Source organism: Hemitrygon akajei, chromosome 4 (genome assembly GCF_048418815.1).
Source record: "Hemitrygon akajei chromosome 4, sHemAka1.3, whole genome shotgun sequence".
NCBI classification, from domain to species: Eukaryota; Metazoa; Chordata; class Chondrichthyes; order Myliobatiformes; family Dasyatidae; genus Hemitrygon; species Hemitrygon akajei.
The window spans coordinates 165,157,290-165,177,353 of NC_133127.1; the positions used below are offsets into that span (position 1 = coordinate 165,157,290).

The following is a 20,064-nucleotide window of genomic DNA, read 5'->3' on the forward strand; positions in this document are numbered from 1 at the left end:
TGCACTCTAACCCGGCAGCATCTGCTAAATCTCCTTTGAACCCTCAATGAAGCTTCCACATCCTTCCTTTTCCCTCTCCTGGTTCCTGCAACTTAAGAGCAAATGCCTCCCTGTAGCTCCTATCTATAAACTCCTTATTCTCCCAAATAATCTGTAGGTCATTCAACTTCAGCTCCAGTCCCCTAATATGGTCTATCAGAAGCTGCACCCAGATACATTTCTCACAGACGTAGTGATCAAGGAGGCTAGAAGCTGCCCAGATCTCCCACATCTTGCAAGAGGAGCACATCACTTTCCTGGATCCATTTTTGCTATTCTAGCTAGGAACTAATAATAAACTTGACAAAAACCTCAAACTAGTCTCCGCCTCTCTCACTGAAGCCACAGTTCTCCAACTCTGTCCACTCACACCATGGCTGTTCTGCTTAAACCCAACTTCTTTTTATAGACAATAGACAATAGGTGCAGAAGTAGACCATTTGGCCCTTCGAGCCTGCACCACCATTTTGAGATCATGGCTGATCATCTACTATCAATACCCGGTTCCTGCCTTGTCCCCATATCCCTTGATTCCCCTATCCATAAGATATCTATCTAGCTCCTTCTTGAAAGCATCCAGAGAATTGGTCTCCACTGCCTTCCGAGGCAGTGCATTCCAGACCCCCACAACTCTCTGGGAGAAGTTTTTCCTTAACTCTGTCCTAAATGACCTACCCCTTATTCTCAAACCATGCCCTCTGGTACTGGATTCTCCCAGCATCTGGAACATTTTTCCTGCCTCTATCTTGTCCAATCCCTTAATAATCTTATATGTTGCAATCAGATCCCCTCTCAATCTCCTTAATTCCAGCATGTACAAGCCCAGTCTCTCTAACCTCTCTGCGTAAGACAGTCCTGACATCCCAGGAATTAACCTTGTGAACCTACGCTGCACTTCCTCTACAGCCAGGATGTCCTTCCTTAACCCTGGAGACCAAAACTGTACACAATACTCCAGGTGTGGTCTCACCAGGGCCCTGTACAAATGCAAGAGGATTTCCTTGCTCTTGTACTCAATTCCCTTTGTAATAAAGGTCAACATTCCATTAGCCTTCTTCACTGCCTGCTGCACTTGCTCATTCACCTTCAGTGACTGATGAACAAGGACTCCGAGATCTCTTTGTATTTCTCCCTTACCTAACTTTACACCGTTCAGATAATAATCTGCCTTCCTGTTCTTACTCCCAAAGTGGATAACCTCACACTTATTCACATTAAACGTCATCTGCCAAGTATCTGCCCACTCATCCAGCCTATCCAAGTCACCCTGAATTCTCCTAACATCCTCATCACATGTCACACTGCCACCCAGCTTAGTATCATCAGCAAACTTGCTGATGTTATTCTCAATGCCTTCATCTAAATCGTTGACGTAAATCGTAAACAGCTGTGGTCCCAATACCAAGCCCTGTGGCACCCCACTAGTCACCACCTGCCATTCCGAGAAACACCCAGTCACTGCTACCCTTTGCTTTCTATCTGCCAACCAGTTTTCTATCCATGTCAATGTCTTCCCCCCCAATGCCATGAGCTTTGATTTTACCTACCAATCTCCTATGTGGGACCTTATCAAATGCCTTCTGAAAATCGAGGTACACTACATCCACTGGATCTCCCTTGTCTAACTTCCTGGTTACATCCTCGAAAAACTCCAATAGATTAGTCAAGCATGATTTACCCTTGGTAAATCCATGCTGGCTCGGCCCAATCCTATCACTGCTATCTAGATATGCCACTATTTCATCTTTAATAATGGACTCTAGCGTCTTCCCCACTACTGATGTTAGGCTGACAGGTCAATAGTTCTCTGTTTTCTCCCTCCCTCCTTTCTTAAAAAGTGGGATAACGTTAGCCATTCTCCAATCCTCAGGAACTGATCCTGAATCTAAGTAACATTGGAAAATGATTACCAATGCATCCACAATTTCCAGGGCCACCTCCTTTAGTACCCTAGGATGCAGACCATCTGGACCTGGGGATTTGTCAGCCTTCAGTCCCATCAGTCTACTCATCACCATTTCCTTCCTAATGTCAATCTGTTTCATTTCCTCTGTTACCTTATGTCCTTGGCCCATCCATACATCTGGGAGATTGCTTGTGTCTTCCTTAGTGAAGACAGATCTAAAGTACTTATTAAATTCTTCTGCCATTTCTCTGTTTCCCATAACAATTTCACCCAATTCATTCTTCAAGGGCCCAACATTGTTCTTAACTATCTTCTCTCTCTTCACATACCTAAAAATGCTTTTGCTATCCTCCTTTATATTCCTGGCTAGCTTGCGTTCGTACCTCATTTTTTCTCCCTGTATTGCCTTTTTAGTTAAGTTCCGTTGTTCCTTAAAAATTTCCCAATCATCTGTCCTCCCACTCACCTTAGCTCTGTCATACTTCCTTTTTTTTAATGCTATGCAATCTCTGACTTCCTTTGTCAACCACTGTGGCCCCTTTCCCCCCTTTGAATCCTTCCTTCTCCAGGGGATGAACTGATTTTGCACCTTGTGCATTATTCCCAAGAATACCTGCCATTGCTGTTCTACTGTCTTTTCTGCTAGGATATCCGTCCAGTTAACTTTGGCCAGCTCCTCCCTCATGGCTCCATAGTCTCCTTTGTTCAACTGCAACACTGACACCTCCGAGCTGCCCTTATCCTTCTCAAATGGTCCCTTGCAAGTGCCTAATAGCTCAACCAATCTCAAGCTCTTCAGAAACATGTCCTTACATTTTTTCTTGGGAAAGCCAATACCTATTTTAATAGAAGTGCACTTGTTAAATCTGACTGGAATATTATGATAACGCATTGCTCAGGCAAGTAAATAAAAATAACAGCAAATTGTCTGAATAAATCTAATTGAGTAATAAACTTCAGGGAAAGTTTCATTAGGGCCTGAAAGTATATTCCTATCATTTATTCTGTGGCTCTTTATCCCATTAGCCACCTTTCACAGTTGTCAATAACATCCCTGTTAATTGTAATATTTTAATTAAATCATATTAAATATCCCAATTATTCTGATCAGTCCAAAGCAGCTTTTTGCCCTTATTCTGTCCTATTCACAACATCCTCTAACATTCTGGTTCGGTTTTAAAAAAAATACTTCACAGACTTTTCTTTTACCAATCATGTAGGTGAAAGCACACTTCCACCTGGCAAACCGTGGCTCCCACAGACACCTTCTTCTACCATTAAAGTTCTACCTCTACATCTCCCATTCCAAAGCTTGCAATGAATATAGAGCCTAGCTTCACAAAGTACCGGGCGGCTATGTTACTGCATTGATGATGAAGCATCTGAACTCTCAGTTGTTCATTTCCTTTGTCTGCCACACGGCCACAAGATTTATTGCAGGGTTTATTAAAGGAGGAGCAAGCCAATTTTATATCCAGTCTGATTTTGGGCACCGCTAAAGTTAGGCAGGATGCAAAAGTGATGTCGGATCTGACCCTACCCAATCCCCTGCTAACTTGAATTAAAGGAACAGATTTATAATGCTGAACAGCAACTCTAAAAACAGTAGAATCTGTCTTACAGACTCTTAATATAAAGTTTATATTGAAAATTGCAAAGCTGCTTACCAATTGCTGCAAAATTGTTGTTGACCTTATTCATAAGCAGCATAAGCTACTTCTAACACCATAATACATGCATAGCTTACTTTAAGATTATTCTTTACAAAACCAAACATTGCCTGAAGCTACACATGCCAATAGGAAATTAAATAAGAAACATGTCCTTACTTTTTTCTTGGGAAGGTTTATATCTATTTTCATAGAAGTGCACTTGTTCAATGTATTCAGTCGCCTGGAAATCAACCAAAATCCAGTATATTAAAATTCCATTTTCACTGCAAATACCTTCACTCACTACATCTAAAGCTGGGACTGAAAAGAAAACATCAAGGCAAATAATTATTATATTAACTGCAAGACATAATCCTCCATTTCCAAAAAAACAGTGAATTACTAAGGAAAGATTTCAGCTCTACTGTACCATTTTATGCTGTAGATAGATGGACTGAGCACAGATGACAGGACTGTGTACGTCAGTCAGTGGAGACTCTGATAAGGCATCCTACTTACCATTCTATTCAGGTACTCTACGCACCAACACTGTGTGGGTGTGGATTTCTCTAGCCTATACCTTTAGCAAATATTGATCAGCTGATACCTTCACTTCAACTGCAGCTGTTAATGTCAATTGTTCTTCCTACCAATTGCCTTTCAGAGTCTGTGGTTGCCATGTTCCTACCAAGGTCAGTCTAGTCGATTAACTGAGAGTTAACTAAGTGGCAATCGTCTTTACTGAGCGTGTGATGAACATCAGAAATGATGAACTGATGAGCACACCTCTCTAAGCTACTCAGACAGATCAATGTCATCATAAACACTTTTAGCACCCTATAAAATGCTAATCTATAAAATCAGTGTAAACTGCTTACTGGAACGGAATAAACATTGTGGTTGTGTGTAAGACACATCTCCTGAGAACTCATCACAAGGACATTCAGATGTGTTTAATAAAATTATTATTAGTCTGAGATAATTCTCCCAAATATGGTGTTTTGAGTCAATATTAGAATAAAAATAAAGCTTTATATGAAAGGATGGATAAAAAGACAGATGCTTTCTCTTTGTTACAGATGCCATTGTGACTGCTGCAATAATCCTCCCTGAAGTGCAGTTTGGCGGTGTGTTTGTGTGCCGTGAAATATTACAAATACAAAGAGCTGTGAGGGTGCACACACTAATGAAGGGGACAGCTCGCCTGCTGTGAGTACCAGTCCCTCTGTTTAAGGAATCACTAAGTGTGGGGGGGGGGGGGGGGGGTGGTGGAGTGGCAGCGTGTCTATGGTTTTGCAGCATTCGATTTAAAATCACAGCAAGAGAGAAATTTAAAGCTGGCTTACTTAAAAAAAAATCACAAACACGAGAAACTCTGCTGATGCTGAAAATCCAAAGCAACACACAAGGAATGCTAGAGGAACTCAGCAGGTCAGGCAGTATCCAAACAGTCATTGTTTGAGCTGAGATCCTGCTTCAGGACCAGAAAGGAAAGAGGAAGGTGCCCGAATAAAAAGGAGGGATGCAGGAAAGTAGGATAGCTAGAAGGAGATAGGTGGTTCAAAGATTCAAAGTACATTTATTATCAAAGCACTGTACATATGCAGTACACATCCTGGAAATTAGTCTTCCACATAGACAGTCATGAAACAAGGAACCAAGGAACCAACCTGCTCAAAGAAAAACCAAACCTCTTCACCACCTCCCATGCTGGGGAAAAAAAGTGCAATCAGCAACAAAAACGAGCGAAAACACCGAATATAAAACACACAATCAAAAGGCATGTTTCAGTACAGGTCTGCTCAGTGTTCATTATCTGCAGGTGGGTAGGAAATGTTCCTCCAGCACACGTGCTTTTAATATAAGAGGGAAAATCAATATGCTACAGAAATATTTAATTGAAGGTGGCAGTAGAAAAGTTATCAAGCCTCCTTCATCTGGACTGACATTCAGTCTTCATCTTAAAAAAGTAATCTTTGCTGATGGGCTTTACTCTGGAAAATAAGTTTGTTCAAATCTGGGGTAGAAATTGCTTTTGTATGTACTGACCTGCCTTTCCCTTCCTGGGGAACCACTTTGTAAGGACATTAGAATTGATGTCAAATATTAAGGTGTTCGCACAAGAGTAACTGTAGGTATTAATAATTCACATACTGTACCATTCATTCAGTGAAGACTACTGTCTTCAGCAATGGAGTCACAGAGCTCTACAGCACAGAAACTCTTATTCTGCCATGGACCATAACTCTCTGATATATCTCCCATCCATGTACAGTGTATATCCAAAGCTCTCTTAAATGTTGCAACTGAACCCACATCCACCACTTCCGCACTTGTTCGTTCCACACTTCCACCACCCTGAGTGAAGAACATCCTCCTCAGGTTTCCCTTCAATATCTCACCTTTCATCCTTGACCTTCGATCTCTAGTTATAGTTTCACCCATCTTCAGTGGAAAAAGCCTGCTTGCATTACTCTATCTATATCCCTCATAATTTGGCAATGCAAAATGATTTATTTTGGTGCTACAGTGTTATAAACCTCTATAGTCCTGACCAGGAATATCAGTGAAGTTGCCCTGATTGAGACTGTTGATTGAGCACATTGGTACACGACATGTTTCGTGGGGCCTCAGCTGGTGGAGGGCTGTGTGCACTTGTTGCTCTAATGCATGCACTGACACAGCCACAATCTGGTCCCTGAAGCTGGTTCCCAACCACCTCCCTGTGGTGCAAAGGGCTTTCCTGCTAAAAATGAAGCACCATTCCCTAGAGTTATTTTGAGAAGTGGCCAAGTCATGGCCTGTATCATGTACCTATACCATGGGTATCAAAACTGTCAAGATCTTGAAATTAAATTTATATCCCAAATTACATCATTATTCCTTAAATAATGTATCAGAATGTGGGGCGACTTTAGAGAAACATTAAAAAATGACGAGAACCATTAATAAGCTAGATGGTAACAATCTTTTCCCTTGGGTAAGGGAGACCAAAACTAGAGGGCACAGAGTCAGGGTGGGAGAAGCAAGATTTAAAAGGGATCTGAAGAGCAATTGCTTTTAATGCAGAGGGTATATAGAATGAGCTGTTAGAAGGTTCATATGGTTGAGGCAGACATAGTAGTATTGTTTAAAAAGCACTTAGATAGTTACATGCAGGGGTGGAGTTGAAGAGATATGAGCTGAATGCAGGAAACTGCGGCTAGCTTGGCACTATGGATATGGAGTCATTAGGCTGAAAGGCTGTATTGATCTATCTCTTCTCAATTCTGAAGGCCTATCCCTTTATTCTGAATTTCTACCTTCAGTTCCTACACATGGAAATAGCCTCTTCATGTCCCGTCTATTCAGGCATTTTAAGCATTTGAGGGGTTTCATCCTTCTGAACTGCATTGTGTACAGACCTAGAGCCATCATACAAAGACTTCTATTCCCAGGGTCATTCTTGTGAACTTTCTGTAGATCCAAGGTTCCCAACTTGGGGTCCACAGACCCTCGTGGTTAATGGCAAAGCTTCCTGACATAAAGCCGGTTGGGAACCCCTGCTCGAGATCCTCTCCAACACCAGCACATTATCCCTGAGATACTGGGCCTAAAATTGCACATAATACTCCAAATGCAGTCTGACTAATGCCTCCTAAAGCCTCAACAGTACATTCTTTTAGTTTCCCAGGAACCTCTAATTACCAGATACTTCTGACTCTCACCCAGTGCGGTTCCTCTCCATGGCATCAGCCCCCAGACTTCCCACAAAAGCGGGAAAGCTGTGGGATATTGTTGCTGAATTCCAACATCAGCATGTGGTCAGAATAACAGAGGCAAAGGATCTGAGAGTGACCCTCAAAAGGAGTTCCAATCTGCCCCTCTCCACACGCAGTTCATCTACCCCGCACCCTGAAGGTGTGTACACTACCCAGGTGGAGTTGTTCTGTGGCCTGGGTGACAAAGTATGTGCCAGATGAACTTTTCTTTAATAATTCCCCACCTTACAGCAATGCTGAAGCATTGCCCATTGCCTTTGTCAACAAAAAACACATCCTCACTCAGATCACTTTTGTAGAGAAAGACTGTAAAGCACACTGCAAACAACAATGGATATTGTAACTTGATGGGTATTTAGTTTGTGCCAACTCCCATCAGAATAACCCCAATTTCCTGCAATTCATCCTCGTACATGGTCACCAACTTCCCTTTTTTTTATTTCTTTAGCAATTAACCTACCAGTGAGGCTTTGGGATGTGGGACCAAACTCCACACAGACAGCACCTGAAGTCAGTGAAGCTGTGAGGCAGCATCATTAACTCTTGCCCTACTGTGCCACCTCAGTCTAGTCTAGGAGTTCCCAACCTGGGGTCCACAAAACCCTTGGTTAATGGTAGGGTGGTCAGAGTTTAACAATTTCATCTATCCCATCAAGATATTGAACCTATCACTTTGGGATGTCAGTGGGTTGTCCACTCTCTGGCCCTTTGTGACTGCATGACCAACGAAGTTGGTGATTAGACAAGTGAAGGTTTCAACCAAAGCAGATACACTGGCAAAACCAGCATCACTTACTACCCGATGGCAGACAAGTTCAGCCATGAGCAATCAGACGTCCATTCCTGGCTGCTTGTATTCTCCTGGGTTATGTGATATATGCACTGTGTGATATACAGACCCTATTAGAAAAAGCAAGTAGGTTCCTCCTGCAGTCCACCTCTGCGGCCAGATTAGAATCAGGTGTGACTCAGTAGACACTCAGAGGTAGAGAGCTGCAAATTCAAGTCCTACCCCAGTGACTTGAGGCTGTATTTTAGAAAGACACTCCTGTGGGACACTCTACCAGATGTGGTCTTTCAGATCAGATCTTGAACTTTTAATCTCCGATGCTACAAATACCTTTTCAGGTAGACACAAAGTACTTGCAGTTTCACAGATTAAATATGGGAGCTCTTCATTATGTTGTGTCTAATATTTTACCCCTCAATTATAAAAGAAAGTGACCTGATCATTTATCTCATCTATGGGATCTTGCTGCATACAAATAAACTGCTCTGTTTATTGGCATTACAACAGTGATTAAGTTCTCAATAAAGTCGCTGAAGATATTCCAACATACTGGAAGACACAATTTCAATGCTAATCTAGTTTTTTTTAAATGAAAGAATGTCACATCAGCGCTTGTCATGGAAAGTTTAGTAATATCAGGAAAATTTTGGAAGAAACTGTGGATAACTTTGACAGGTACAGGCAATGCTCCGCCTGGAATGTTTCTGGGGTCTAGCTAATTGCAGAGATAAATGATCACATTGCTGATGACAGTGTGCACCTTCTTATGCATGCTGCTTCAATGTACTTTATACAGGATGTCCTCTTTCTCAAGACACTTCATGTACTTCTCTCTGTATACTCTTGCAACCACTGCAAGTCTTTGTGGCTGGTTTCCTTCTCTTTGTTGTGAGATTAACCCATTTAGCACTGCACCTGAGAAACTTCATGTTCTTATCTCTCCCAAAGTATTTTATAGTTGAAACCAATAACACATCCTGAAAGCAGTCTCACAGACTAAATATTCTAATCACAAAACGTATCTACTGGATGTACGCGTCATTTTCATTTGCCCTTGTGAAGACTAGTTCACACTTCTGGGACCTGTATGAACAGGCAGTGAACTGTGCATCTTCCCAAACAATCAGAATAAAGAATTGTTAACTGCATTGTACACAGAGTCTGCACTATGAAATGCCAGCAAGATTTGATTCAACATCAACGAACAACCTGCTGGAGGAACTTAGCAGGTCAAGCAGTATCTGCAGGAGGACAGGAAGGGAACAGTCAATGCTTTGTGTCTTGCGCATTTCAATGATTTCTCCTCCCCACCATCCACAGATACTGCTTGATCCACTTGAGTTCCTTCAGCAAATTGTATTATACTCCAAATTCCAGTATCTGCTGTTTTGTTTCTCTAATTCAGAGGCTCCCAACTTGTGGTCCACAGACTCCTCAGTTAATGGTAGGAGTCCATGGCACAAAACGATTGGAAACCCCTGCTCTAATTCAGTGTAAGGAGAGAGGGTGAGAAGTTGGTTTAAGAGAAATAGAAGGGAAAATTAGAGGCATACATTATTAAAATCTCCAATAATTTGGAAGAATGAGATTCCACACTGCTTAAAGTTTCAGTGGTAGAGAGGCTGACAGTCAAGAAATGAGTTTATTCACCATTCCAGCTCTGGGATGGACAAAGATAGATGGCTCATTTTCTTATGAGTTCTGTGTGTACATAGCTGGAAACCTTGTTGCTTAATGTCATTCCATATATTTTAATGACAACATAACATTCCTGTGCGACTTCTGGGAAAATTTAGGCATCCTTGTCAACAACTTCCTGATTTTTGCACTTCCACCATGTGCCTCTGGTCACTAGACATTCCTTTCTATTTTTAATAGTGAACACCTTCAGTCTCACAGAGACTCGCAATATCCAGCTTATTCCATACAATTCCTCATCAACACTGTTAATAACCAGCACTGCTGATAAACCATCATTGGTGCTGTGGCACAATTGATTTAGTATTCTAGGCTAGTAAAGAAAAACAGTAAATAACTCCTGTTTGTTGAGCTTTAAACCTGTAACCTGAATATTGACAATTCACTACATGCTTCACTATGCAATTTTGGATCACAATGATCACAAACGAAGAACTACAAATTTCTGACTGTTAACTTGCACTACTACAGCCAGATTGAAAGGGGATATTTTTAAGAATCAGGATAAGATAGACAACTGCTCAAGGCTACTGACAGTTACTGAGTTAATATTAATACTGTACACTTATCAAAAAAGCTGTATATTTCAAGCATTTTCTGCTTCATACCAGCATCATTATACTGAGTATAAAATATTGAAAGTAATCCTGAAAGTAGACAACAAAAATATTTTGCACAAATTTGATTTTAATGGGTGCTGTCTGGCTTTATAGAAAGTACCGATTATTTGAACAATAAACTGTAATGCCTCAATGAAATATCAAGTCCAGGCTGACTAAAACAGTAAGCACAGTTCTTACACTGTACCAGAAGTGCATATTCAGGTCAAAACACATGAGTAAAATCAGGCTACCAAGGCTCTTAGCTCAGTTCATCACCGGTCACTATAGGATTGCTGTAAACAATGATGGGGACGTAGTCCAGCCATCAAACCACCGTGGTCTTTCTGGGATCATCACCATTCAGAAATGCACAAATTAAGCCATTTCTGGATAGATCAAGTTGAGGTGATATAATACCCAAGGAGAGCAGCTGTGTAGCAGAGCAGCCAGAAAGATTAACAAGGAACAATTAAATACTTTGCTACTGGAATCAAGCAAGTACTTAAATGTTTACTTTTACATGACTCTTTTCTCTACCACCTTGAAGATGCTTTGCTGGCACAAGAATCAAATTTCAAACCTCTTTTTAAGAATCAGGTGGGCAAAGTATGTTTCAGTCAATATCTTGCCAGATGCATCATTCGCCAGATGTACAGGATTGAAAATATTATTCATTTCAGAAAATGAGAGACAATAACATCACTATAAAAATCAACATGTCATCAAAGACCTAGGTGAACAATGAAAAGAATGTGTTCTGATAACCAATGTGAAAGACTGAAAAAAAACAGAGCAAGGACAAGGAGCAATTGCATATTGAAGGACAAATTTGATACATAAAACATGGAGAGAAGGAAGGAAAGATTGAGAGTAACAAAAATAGAAAATGGAGAAAGAGGTTTAATTTTTTTTTTTAATAACTTGGTGATTGAAACTCCAGATGGAATTATTTACTTTCTAGGTAGGAGAAGAGACTGACTGGCAATTATTTAAGGTATCGAATCTATCAATTATTAGATAGCTTTTGTAGCAAGATTAATAAGTGATTAAGGTACAAATTAATGAAAATTTTAGGATTCAAAGATCTAGATGTCATGTCCTGATGAAGAATCTTGCCATGAAATGGTGACTGTTTACTCTTCTCCTATAGATGCTGCCTGGCCTGCTGTGTTCCTCCAGCATTTTGTGTGTGTTGCCATTTTAACAAACTCAGTGGAGCAGCAGGGTAAACAGGCCTGTAACACAGAGCTTCTTAATTCACAGGCTATCCACATGGTTGATCTGTGCCACAAGAGTGTGCCACAGTTTTTGGATGCCGCTTTTTTTTAAAAAACCCCAAAAAGGGTACAGAATAGGCTGAACAGGATATTGCCTAGATTAGAGGGCACGAGATAGGAGAGGTTAGATGAACTTGGCTTGCATTCTTTTAATAGAAGTTCATAAAATGATGAGAGGCATAGATAAAATTGATAGTCAGAATCTTCATTCAAGGGTAGAAATGTCAAAAACTAACGAAGATGAAAAAGAGAAAGCTTAGAGGAGATGCACGGGGCAAGATTTAAAAAACATTTACAGAGAGTGATAGTTGCTTAGTACGGACTGCCTAGAGTAATGTTGGATGCAGATACAATAGTGTTGTTTAAGAGGCTTTTAGATAAGAATATGTAGTGAATGGAAGAATGTAGTGAATCGTGTGTGCAGAAGAGATTTAGGTTAATTTAGCATCATATTCAGCACAGATGTTGTGGACTGAAGGGCTTGATCCTGAGTTCCATCTTCAATGAATACGATTTACATCGTGTATTTTGCCCTTTTAAGGTGCTCCAAAGAACTGCATTGCTCGTGACTATTAATTGTGTTTTTGTTCTAACAGTCATAAATGAAAATTAAAATTCACAACCAAGTCAATAGAATTTACCAGCACTGAGGAATAGAAGCAACTTCTTTTTTCAATGAGAGGAAAGCAAACTTTAAAACCAAACGACATGCAAAGCTCAAGCATCCAAGAAAACAAATGTGAAATGTTTTTGCTGATTTAATGTAGAAAAGGCAGCAGCCAATTTGCACTAAAGTCTTGATTATGGCTAGATTAATTCAGAGGAAGATATTGGCCATGATACATGAAAAAACATCCTAGTATTCTTCAAAATACAGCTTACTCTGGATTCTACATTGCGTTCTCACATCATCTTCCAGCAGTTGAATTGCCCAACTGTTAACATGATCTACCCATTTCCTTCACAACGGACACGCAATCACATGGCCAAGAGATTGAAGTGATTAAGCTGAAAATTACTTCCATAGAATGTTATCTATCTGTTCGGGGGGGGGGGGGGGGGGAATTGACACAATACAGCCATCAACTCCTGACTCTTTAATAGAACTAATTTTTATTTTTGCTCCTGTGCTTTTGGCAAAATAACCTTGCAAGCTGTATTTTCCACTTCACTTCAAGTACAGTGTGATGCAGTTTAATGCCCACATTATACTTCAAACACACTGGAGCTCCCCTATTATCCTCAGAGCACCAATCATCCTTGTACCTTCTCCCTTTCACAGAGCAGCTCATAATTTCACACCATCCACATCCAAGTCTTGCTCATCCACTAGCAAATCATCCCTAAATAAGACTTTCAGCTGACTAAGCCTCCAATTTCAAATGATTGTCCTGTGTTAAAATTCCTTTTCCTGTCTCTGTAAAATCATTCATCTCAACAACCCTCTTTTACAAAATACAGTTTCTTCAGCATCAATTTCTTCCTTCTCTTTAGCCACGTTGCCAGTTGCTTTGAGATCCATTGCCTGATATCTCTTCACTCATCTCACCTACACTACCTCCTCCTTTATGCCCCTCTAAAACTCAGCTCTTTGATCAAGCAGTTAGCATCCACTTGACTTGCCATCCATCTTATAAAAATAATAAGACCATAAGACGTAGGAGCAGAATAAGGCCATTTGGCCCATTGAGTCTGCTCTGCCATTTCATCTTGGCTGATCCAATTTTATTCTGAGCCCCAGTCTCCTGCCTTCTTCCCATATCTTTTCATGCCCTGACCAATCAAGCAACCTCTGCCTTAAATAAACATATAGCTGCCTGCGGCAAAGAATACCACAGATTCATCACTCTCTGGCTAAAGAAATTCGTCATCACCATTCTATTCTGAGGCTGTGTCCTCTGGTCTTAAGACTCTTCCACCATAGGAAACATTGTCTCCGCATCAACTCTAGCAAGGCCTTTCGCCATTCGATAGGAATGAGGGGTGACCTCATTGAAACCTATGAATTCCACCGAATACAGGCCCAGAGCCATCAAATGTTTTTCATACGACAAGCCATTCAAGCTTGTAATCATTTTCATGAACCTCCTTTGAACCCTCTCCAGTTTCAGCACATCCTTTCAAAGAGGCCCAAAACTGCTCACAATAGTCCAAGTAGGGCCTCACCAGTGCTTTATAAAGTCTCATCCTTGCTTTTATATTCTAGTCCTCTTGAAATGAATGCTAACATTTCACTTGTCTTCCATACCAAAGACTTAACCTGCAAATTAACCTTTAGGGAATCTTGCATAAGGACACCCAAGTCCCTTTGCATGTCAAATTTTTGTATTTTCTCTTCATTTTGAAAATAGTCAACCCTTTCATTTCTTCTACCAAATTGCAAGACCGTACACTTCCCAACACTATATTCCATCCGCCATTTCTTTGCCCATTCTCCAAATCTGTCTAAGTCCTCCTATAGCCTCCTAACCTTTCTCAAAATCCCATGAAGGCTTTTATTTTATTTTACATTATTAATGATCTCTTAATTCTTGTTAATGACACCAACTTCACATTGTTCGATTTAATAGCACGATGGTTTTCTCACTACACTGTCAAATTTGTGCCGCAGACAGAAATGATCTAAGTTCTCAAGTTCCTGTATCAGCAACAAATTTAGATATTTACAGCAATGCTTGGCAAACTAGCATTTTTAATCAGCAAATGTTGATTCACTTTAGACCTGCAGACTGACAAAACAAATTTCCCTTGTTAATTATCAGAGCTCATTCACGAGTGCAAATTGTAATGACGGAATTAGGTATTTATAACTCTGGCTGGAAAGCATGCTTTAGCATGAAACAGTAAAAAATATTCTGCATATTACTCAAGGGCATAGTGGTTGTGGTCAAAGAGGAGGAAGATCATCTTGCTTGATTATAATGGTGATGGCCAGTTAAATTGCAATAATATTAGTTTTGGTTGTGTTGCAGCCAATTTTGTACACTCAAATCGATAAAAACACATGGACAATATCTGATAATTTTTGCTAATGAATTCTGCCCCTGTCAAGTTATAGCTACTGATTTCCTCCTCGTCTGACAATAAGCCTCACTTGAGTTTCTGGGTTCTTTGAAAAGCAAAATCTGTAACAAAGATAAAAGGTTAGAGTGGTAGTTCCATTCACATTAATTTGGATTTTCAGATTAATACTTCAAAATATACAGCATCTCCTTTTATCTGTTGGGATTTTCTGTACTTGGATTAGAGAAGCCAGAATGGGTAGAGTCTTAGCATCCATAATCGCCCCAAGACATTTCCTCTATTCACAAGATGATGCTGATAAAGCTGAATGTGTTATGCATCCTAGTTGTCATGTCAACAGCAGCTGCTAAAGCAATTACCCTAGATTCAATGTTTGAAATCAAGTGCAGGAACATAGCGATTTGAGAGTTAATTATTATCTTATATTTCTCTGGGATAGAAAGTTCAGTATCTGCAACATAAAGAGGAGGGGGGAAATGTCAGAACCTGACCTATGTGAGCCAGAGTGACTCATAGACCATGACAAATAAAGATCTAATACAAGTCTTCTCACAGAGAGCATGAATGATGTTAATTACAGTGCCCTTATCATTTCTGAGGATAATTACTAATCCGTTCTTTGGGGTTTTTTTTATATATAATTACAGAAATTGATTGAGCCATTTGGTGTATATGGACTTGTGCTCAAAATGTAATCTGTCGAGCCTAGCAAACAGTCAAATCTTTGTTATCTGAGTTTTTAATGTAGATACAAAAACACTGCTGAGAAAAATCAGACTTCTACCCAGCAGACTTCCATTTACATTGCTGCTCGCTGCACTTGCGCATCAACTAATTATACTCCATTAAAAGAAAAATACAGCATAGTAATAATGAGCAACACACAAAAATGCTGGAGGAACTCAGCAGACCAGGCAGCATCTCTGGAAAAGAGTCTAATTGATGTTTCAGACTGAGACCCTTCATCAGGACTGGAGAAAAAAAAGATGAGGTCAGATTTAGAAGGCGGGGGGGGGGGGGGAGAGGAAGAAACACAAGGTGATAGGTGAAACCGGGAGGTGTAAGTAAAGAGCTGGGAAGTTGGTTACAGGGCTGAAGAAGGGGGAATTTGATAGAGGACAGAAGAAAGAAAAGGTGGAGGAGCACCAGAGGGAGGTGATGGCAGGCATAAGGAGATAAGGTGATGGAGAGAGGGAAGAGGGAATGGGAAATGGTGGAGGACTGGGGCATTACCAGAAGTTCAAGAAATTAAGAAATAGTACATCCACACTATGATTTTGTGGAAAGAGATTTCTGTGTCATTAGTTTTCCAGAAAATTGTGTGTATTGGCATAATAACATCTGAATTGATGAGCACATAATTGGTATTTGATTCAAGTTGAAGCACTCTCATCTTAGTTATATTGAATAAATGGATATCTGCTTTTTGATTCCTTACCTACAAAGTGGTTCTATGAAATCTTTGTCAAGAAAATCATGATCTTTCTTCACAGAAGCAATGTCAATTGGAAACTGGGAATCTGCAATAAACCAGAATATTGATTATTTTTCTGAGCTGTATTGCGAGAATTAAGGTTTAAAAAATAGAATCTTGGCTGTTAAATTGCATGATTTTTACATAAAGCTAACAAAATATCAGAAATACTCAGCAGGTTCAACATGGTTTGACAAGACTGAGGAAAGATTAGGGAATAGGACTCGCTTGATAGAACTGGTATGGAATAGGTGAGGCGAACGGCTCTCTTCTTTGCTGTAATCATTGTGATTCTGTGAAGAGAGGCAGCATTTGCAGCCAAGCAATAACCTGCCCTTTTCAGAATTTGATAACCTGCTGTTTATTTCCAGTGTTCTCAATTTATTTTTCAAACCTCCATTAACACAGTTTGATGTTTATGCAGAATTCAGCTTATATGGCACTTAATCGCGCTTGAATATAATTTTCCAGTGTGTTATTGGAAGACAAGGGAATACACAAGCGTAAATTAGTACAAAACTTGATTTGTGAATGCAAGTAGCTCTTACCGAAGGAGAAATTCTATGTGATCATGGAGTACTACAACACAGAAACAGGTCAGTTGGCACATCTAGCCCATGCAAAACTATTATTATTATTATTATTATTATTATTATTATGCCTAGTCCCATTAGACTGCATCTGGACCAGAGACCACCATAAACTGTCTTTATTATATAAAATAATTTTTACAATTGTTTGCAGGTAAATTTCAGTTTATTTAATCAATGTTCTTTAATCATCGCGTGACTCCAGATCTGGTATTCAGAGACAAATGCTCTCCTCCTACATTTAAATTAAAGTAACATCTATATTGACAGCAATAGTTTCTTTTATCACACTACTCAACAGTATTGGTAACAATCTCTACACCAACACAGTATTCAGATAATTAGCGAAACAATGAACTCAAGATAATATAGAAAAGCGTATAGTGTCAGCCAGCTGGTAGTGTAGTGGTATCCGCACCAGACTTTGAGGCAAGTGGTCCCAGATTTGAATCTGGCTGGCTCCTTGGTAACTTCCCACCTGTGCTGGGTTGAGTGTTGAGCCTCAGAAAAACGCAGACAAAAATACTAAAGGAATGGCAAGTTTGCCACCCAATGTGCCGCAAGGCACAGAAAGAAACAACAAATATGGTGTCAGAAGATTTATAATATGCAAATAGTCTACATTTGCTTAAGATAAGAACACACTGTGCTTGGGTTTATGTCATTTTAAACCTTTAGGATGGATCTGCAGAAGGCAAGTTGACTTGTATGATGTCAATGTTAGCAAATCAAAAGAACAATGTACAGTGGTAATTTTATGTATTGCGCTGTACTCCTGCCGCAAAAACAAACACATTTCATGACATATGAGAGGGATGATTACCCTGATTCTGATATGACGCTCCTTCCACCATGCTTCAGAGTTGGGAGGAGGATTTGCTGTAGGTGTTCAGTGCCCTTTTTCCTCCAAACGTAGCAGTGTGCATTTCTGACAAAAAGTTCAACCTTTGTCTCATCTGTCCACAAAACATTACCCCAGAAGCATTGCAGAACATCCAGGTGGTCTTTTGCAAACTTGAGACGAGCAGCAAAGTTTTTTTAGCAGAGCAGTGAGAGTAGCGACAGAACGGAGTTTCCTCCATTTGTAGACAATTTCTCTTGCTGTAGACCGATGAGCACTCAGATCTTTAGAAATGCTTTTGTAGCCTTTTTCAGCTTCATGCGCCTCTACAATTCTTCTTCTAATGCCCTCAAAGTTGTTTAGATTGAGGCATGGTGCATATAAATAGATCTTTCTTGAGAAGAGCAGGCTCTGTTAGTAACCTGACTTTGTGTCTTTTTTTTAAAAATAGGGCAGGGCACCTCTACAACCCACACCTCCAACCTCATTGCATTGATTGGAACATCTGACTTCAAATAACTTTTGTAAAAGGCATTACCCCAGAGGTTCACATACTTTTTCCAACAAATACATGTAATATTGGATTATTTTTCTCAATAAATAAATGAAGTATAACTTCTATGTATTATTTATTTAATTGGGTTCCCTTGCATGAAGATCTGATCACATTTTAGGTCATATTTATGCAGAAATAGAGAAAATTCTACAGGGTTCACAAACTTTCTAGAACCACTGTAAATCTCAGGAAGAGACAGCAAGTTCACTGATTTCAATGGGACTCCAGAGCTACGAGAAAGAAAGGAGAAAATAGTTTCATTGTTTTAATTCTTTGTTTCATTTAAAGCTTTTAATTAATGTTAAACATTTTGGTCAATTTTATTTTTATTTTAAAATGCTAAAAAATTATTTAACAAGTTTCAACTCTGTTTCTTGCTATAATTTTTAAATATTTCTCATATCTCACAGGCATTCATTTGGGTCAGTAATCAAATTCAGAGGAACTGTGGAAGGTGAGGGAATAAATACAGGCATCTGGGGTGGAATGGTGAAGGAGGAGATGGTAACATCGAAGGAGTAGGCCTGCTGCAGTTCAAAGGATAGGCAGCATGTCAAAGGACATAAAGTGGGGTAATACACACAAAAGGCTGGAGGAATGCAGCAGGCCAGGCAATAAAACAATAAACTATCAAGACCCTTCTTCAGGACTTAATGAAGGGTCTCTGTCCAAAACGTTGACTGTTTACTATGTTCCATAGATGTTGCTGGCCTGCTGAGCTCCTGCAGAATTTGTGTGTATTACTTTGATTTCCAGCATCTTCAGATTCTCTTGTTTGTGACACAAATTGGGACACCAATTACATTGATAGTCACTCCCAACACAATGTGGCTTAATTGAACCATCAACATTATAATAGGAGCACTGAACGGAGTGCAACTTCTCCCTTTGATCGTCTGATGCTGGAAGAACCATCAGACATGAAAATACAATTCATGCTGTTAAGTAATAAACAAAAACTACAGACGAGGGAAATCCAAAACAAAACCTGAAAATGCAGGAATCGTTCCGCAGATCACTTCTGGAAATTTGATCTTATTTCACATTGAAGAGATGCAAATCATCTGGGAATTGTGGTTTTACTCAATCTAAAGTTTATTTCAGGAATACACAATCAAAAATGTGATCTAATTTCCAGGCCTCTTAATTTTTGTTGGCACAAGCAGCTGTTGGTACTCAAATTTTGATAAAAGGATAATTTCAGAACTTAGTCAATGTAAGAGAGGTTGGAATATTTGACCCCTTTTAATTGTTTGGGCAGCTTTTTTAAAAAAACTAAAAGTCACAGTATTCAAGAGGAAAAACAATATGTCATTGGATTGCATCTTGTAAAGATATATACATCAACATTAAGTATGATTGAACTATTTATTGTGGATGCAATTTAGATGGTTTAATTGATAGTTCATTAATAGACAAAGATCCTAATAGAGGGACTCTGAAATGCTGCTACACTGACACACCTATAACTTCCATTCAGGGCTTGACATTGAGTTACCTCCTGCCACCAGTCTTGTTGCCCCCAAAATACTTTGTCAGAACAGAAATCAGATTTAAGTCAAGTCAAGTCAACTTTTATTGTCATTTTGACCATAACTGCTGGTACAGTGCATAGTAAAAATGAGACAACGTTTTTCAGGACCATGACACAATACAAAAAACTAGACTGAACTATGTAATAAAAAAAAACACAGAGAAAGCTATACTACAGACCTACACTGGACTGCATAAAGTGCACAAAAACAGTGCAGGCATTACAATAAATAATAAACAGGACAGCAGGGCAAGGTGTCAGTCCAGGCTTCGGGTATTGAGGAGTCTGATAGCCTGGGGGAAGAAACTATTACGTAGTCT

At 39.7% G+C, this 20,064-nt stretch overlaps 1 protein-coding gene across 7 annotated transcripts in view; it reads right to left on the minus strand.

Moving 5' to 3' along the window:
• Positions 1-20,064, minus strand: part of stard13b (StAR related lipid transfer domain containing 13b) — a 426,906-nt gene that overhangs the window by 37,234 nt on the left and 369,608 nt on the right. For 6 of the 7 annotated variants that reach the window (XM_073043870.1, XM_073043873.1, XM_073043872.1 and 3 more), the window contains 2 exons: positions 16,188-16,269; positions 3,775-3,838 (listed from right to left, as the gene is read on the minus strand). In XM_073043870.1, coding sequence (XP_072899971.1) covers positions 3,775-3,838; positions 16,188-16,269 — 146 coding nt within the window. Of the gene's footprint in view, positions 1-3,774; positions 3,839-4,027; positions 4,085-16,187; positions 16,270-20,064 lie in introns of those variants that run through there. The other variant, XM_073043877.1, reaches the window with a different exon arrangement.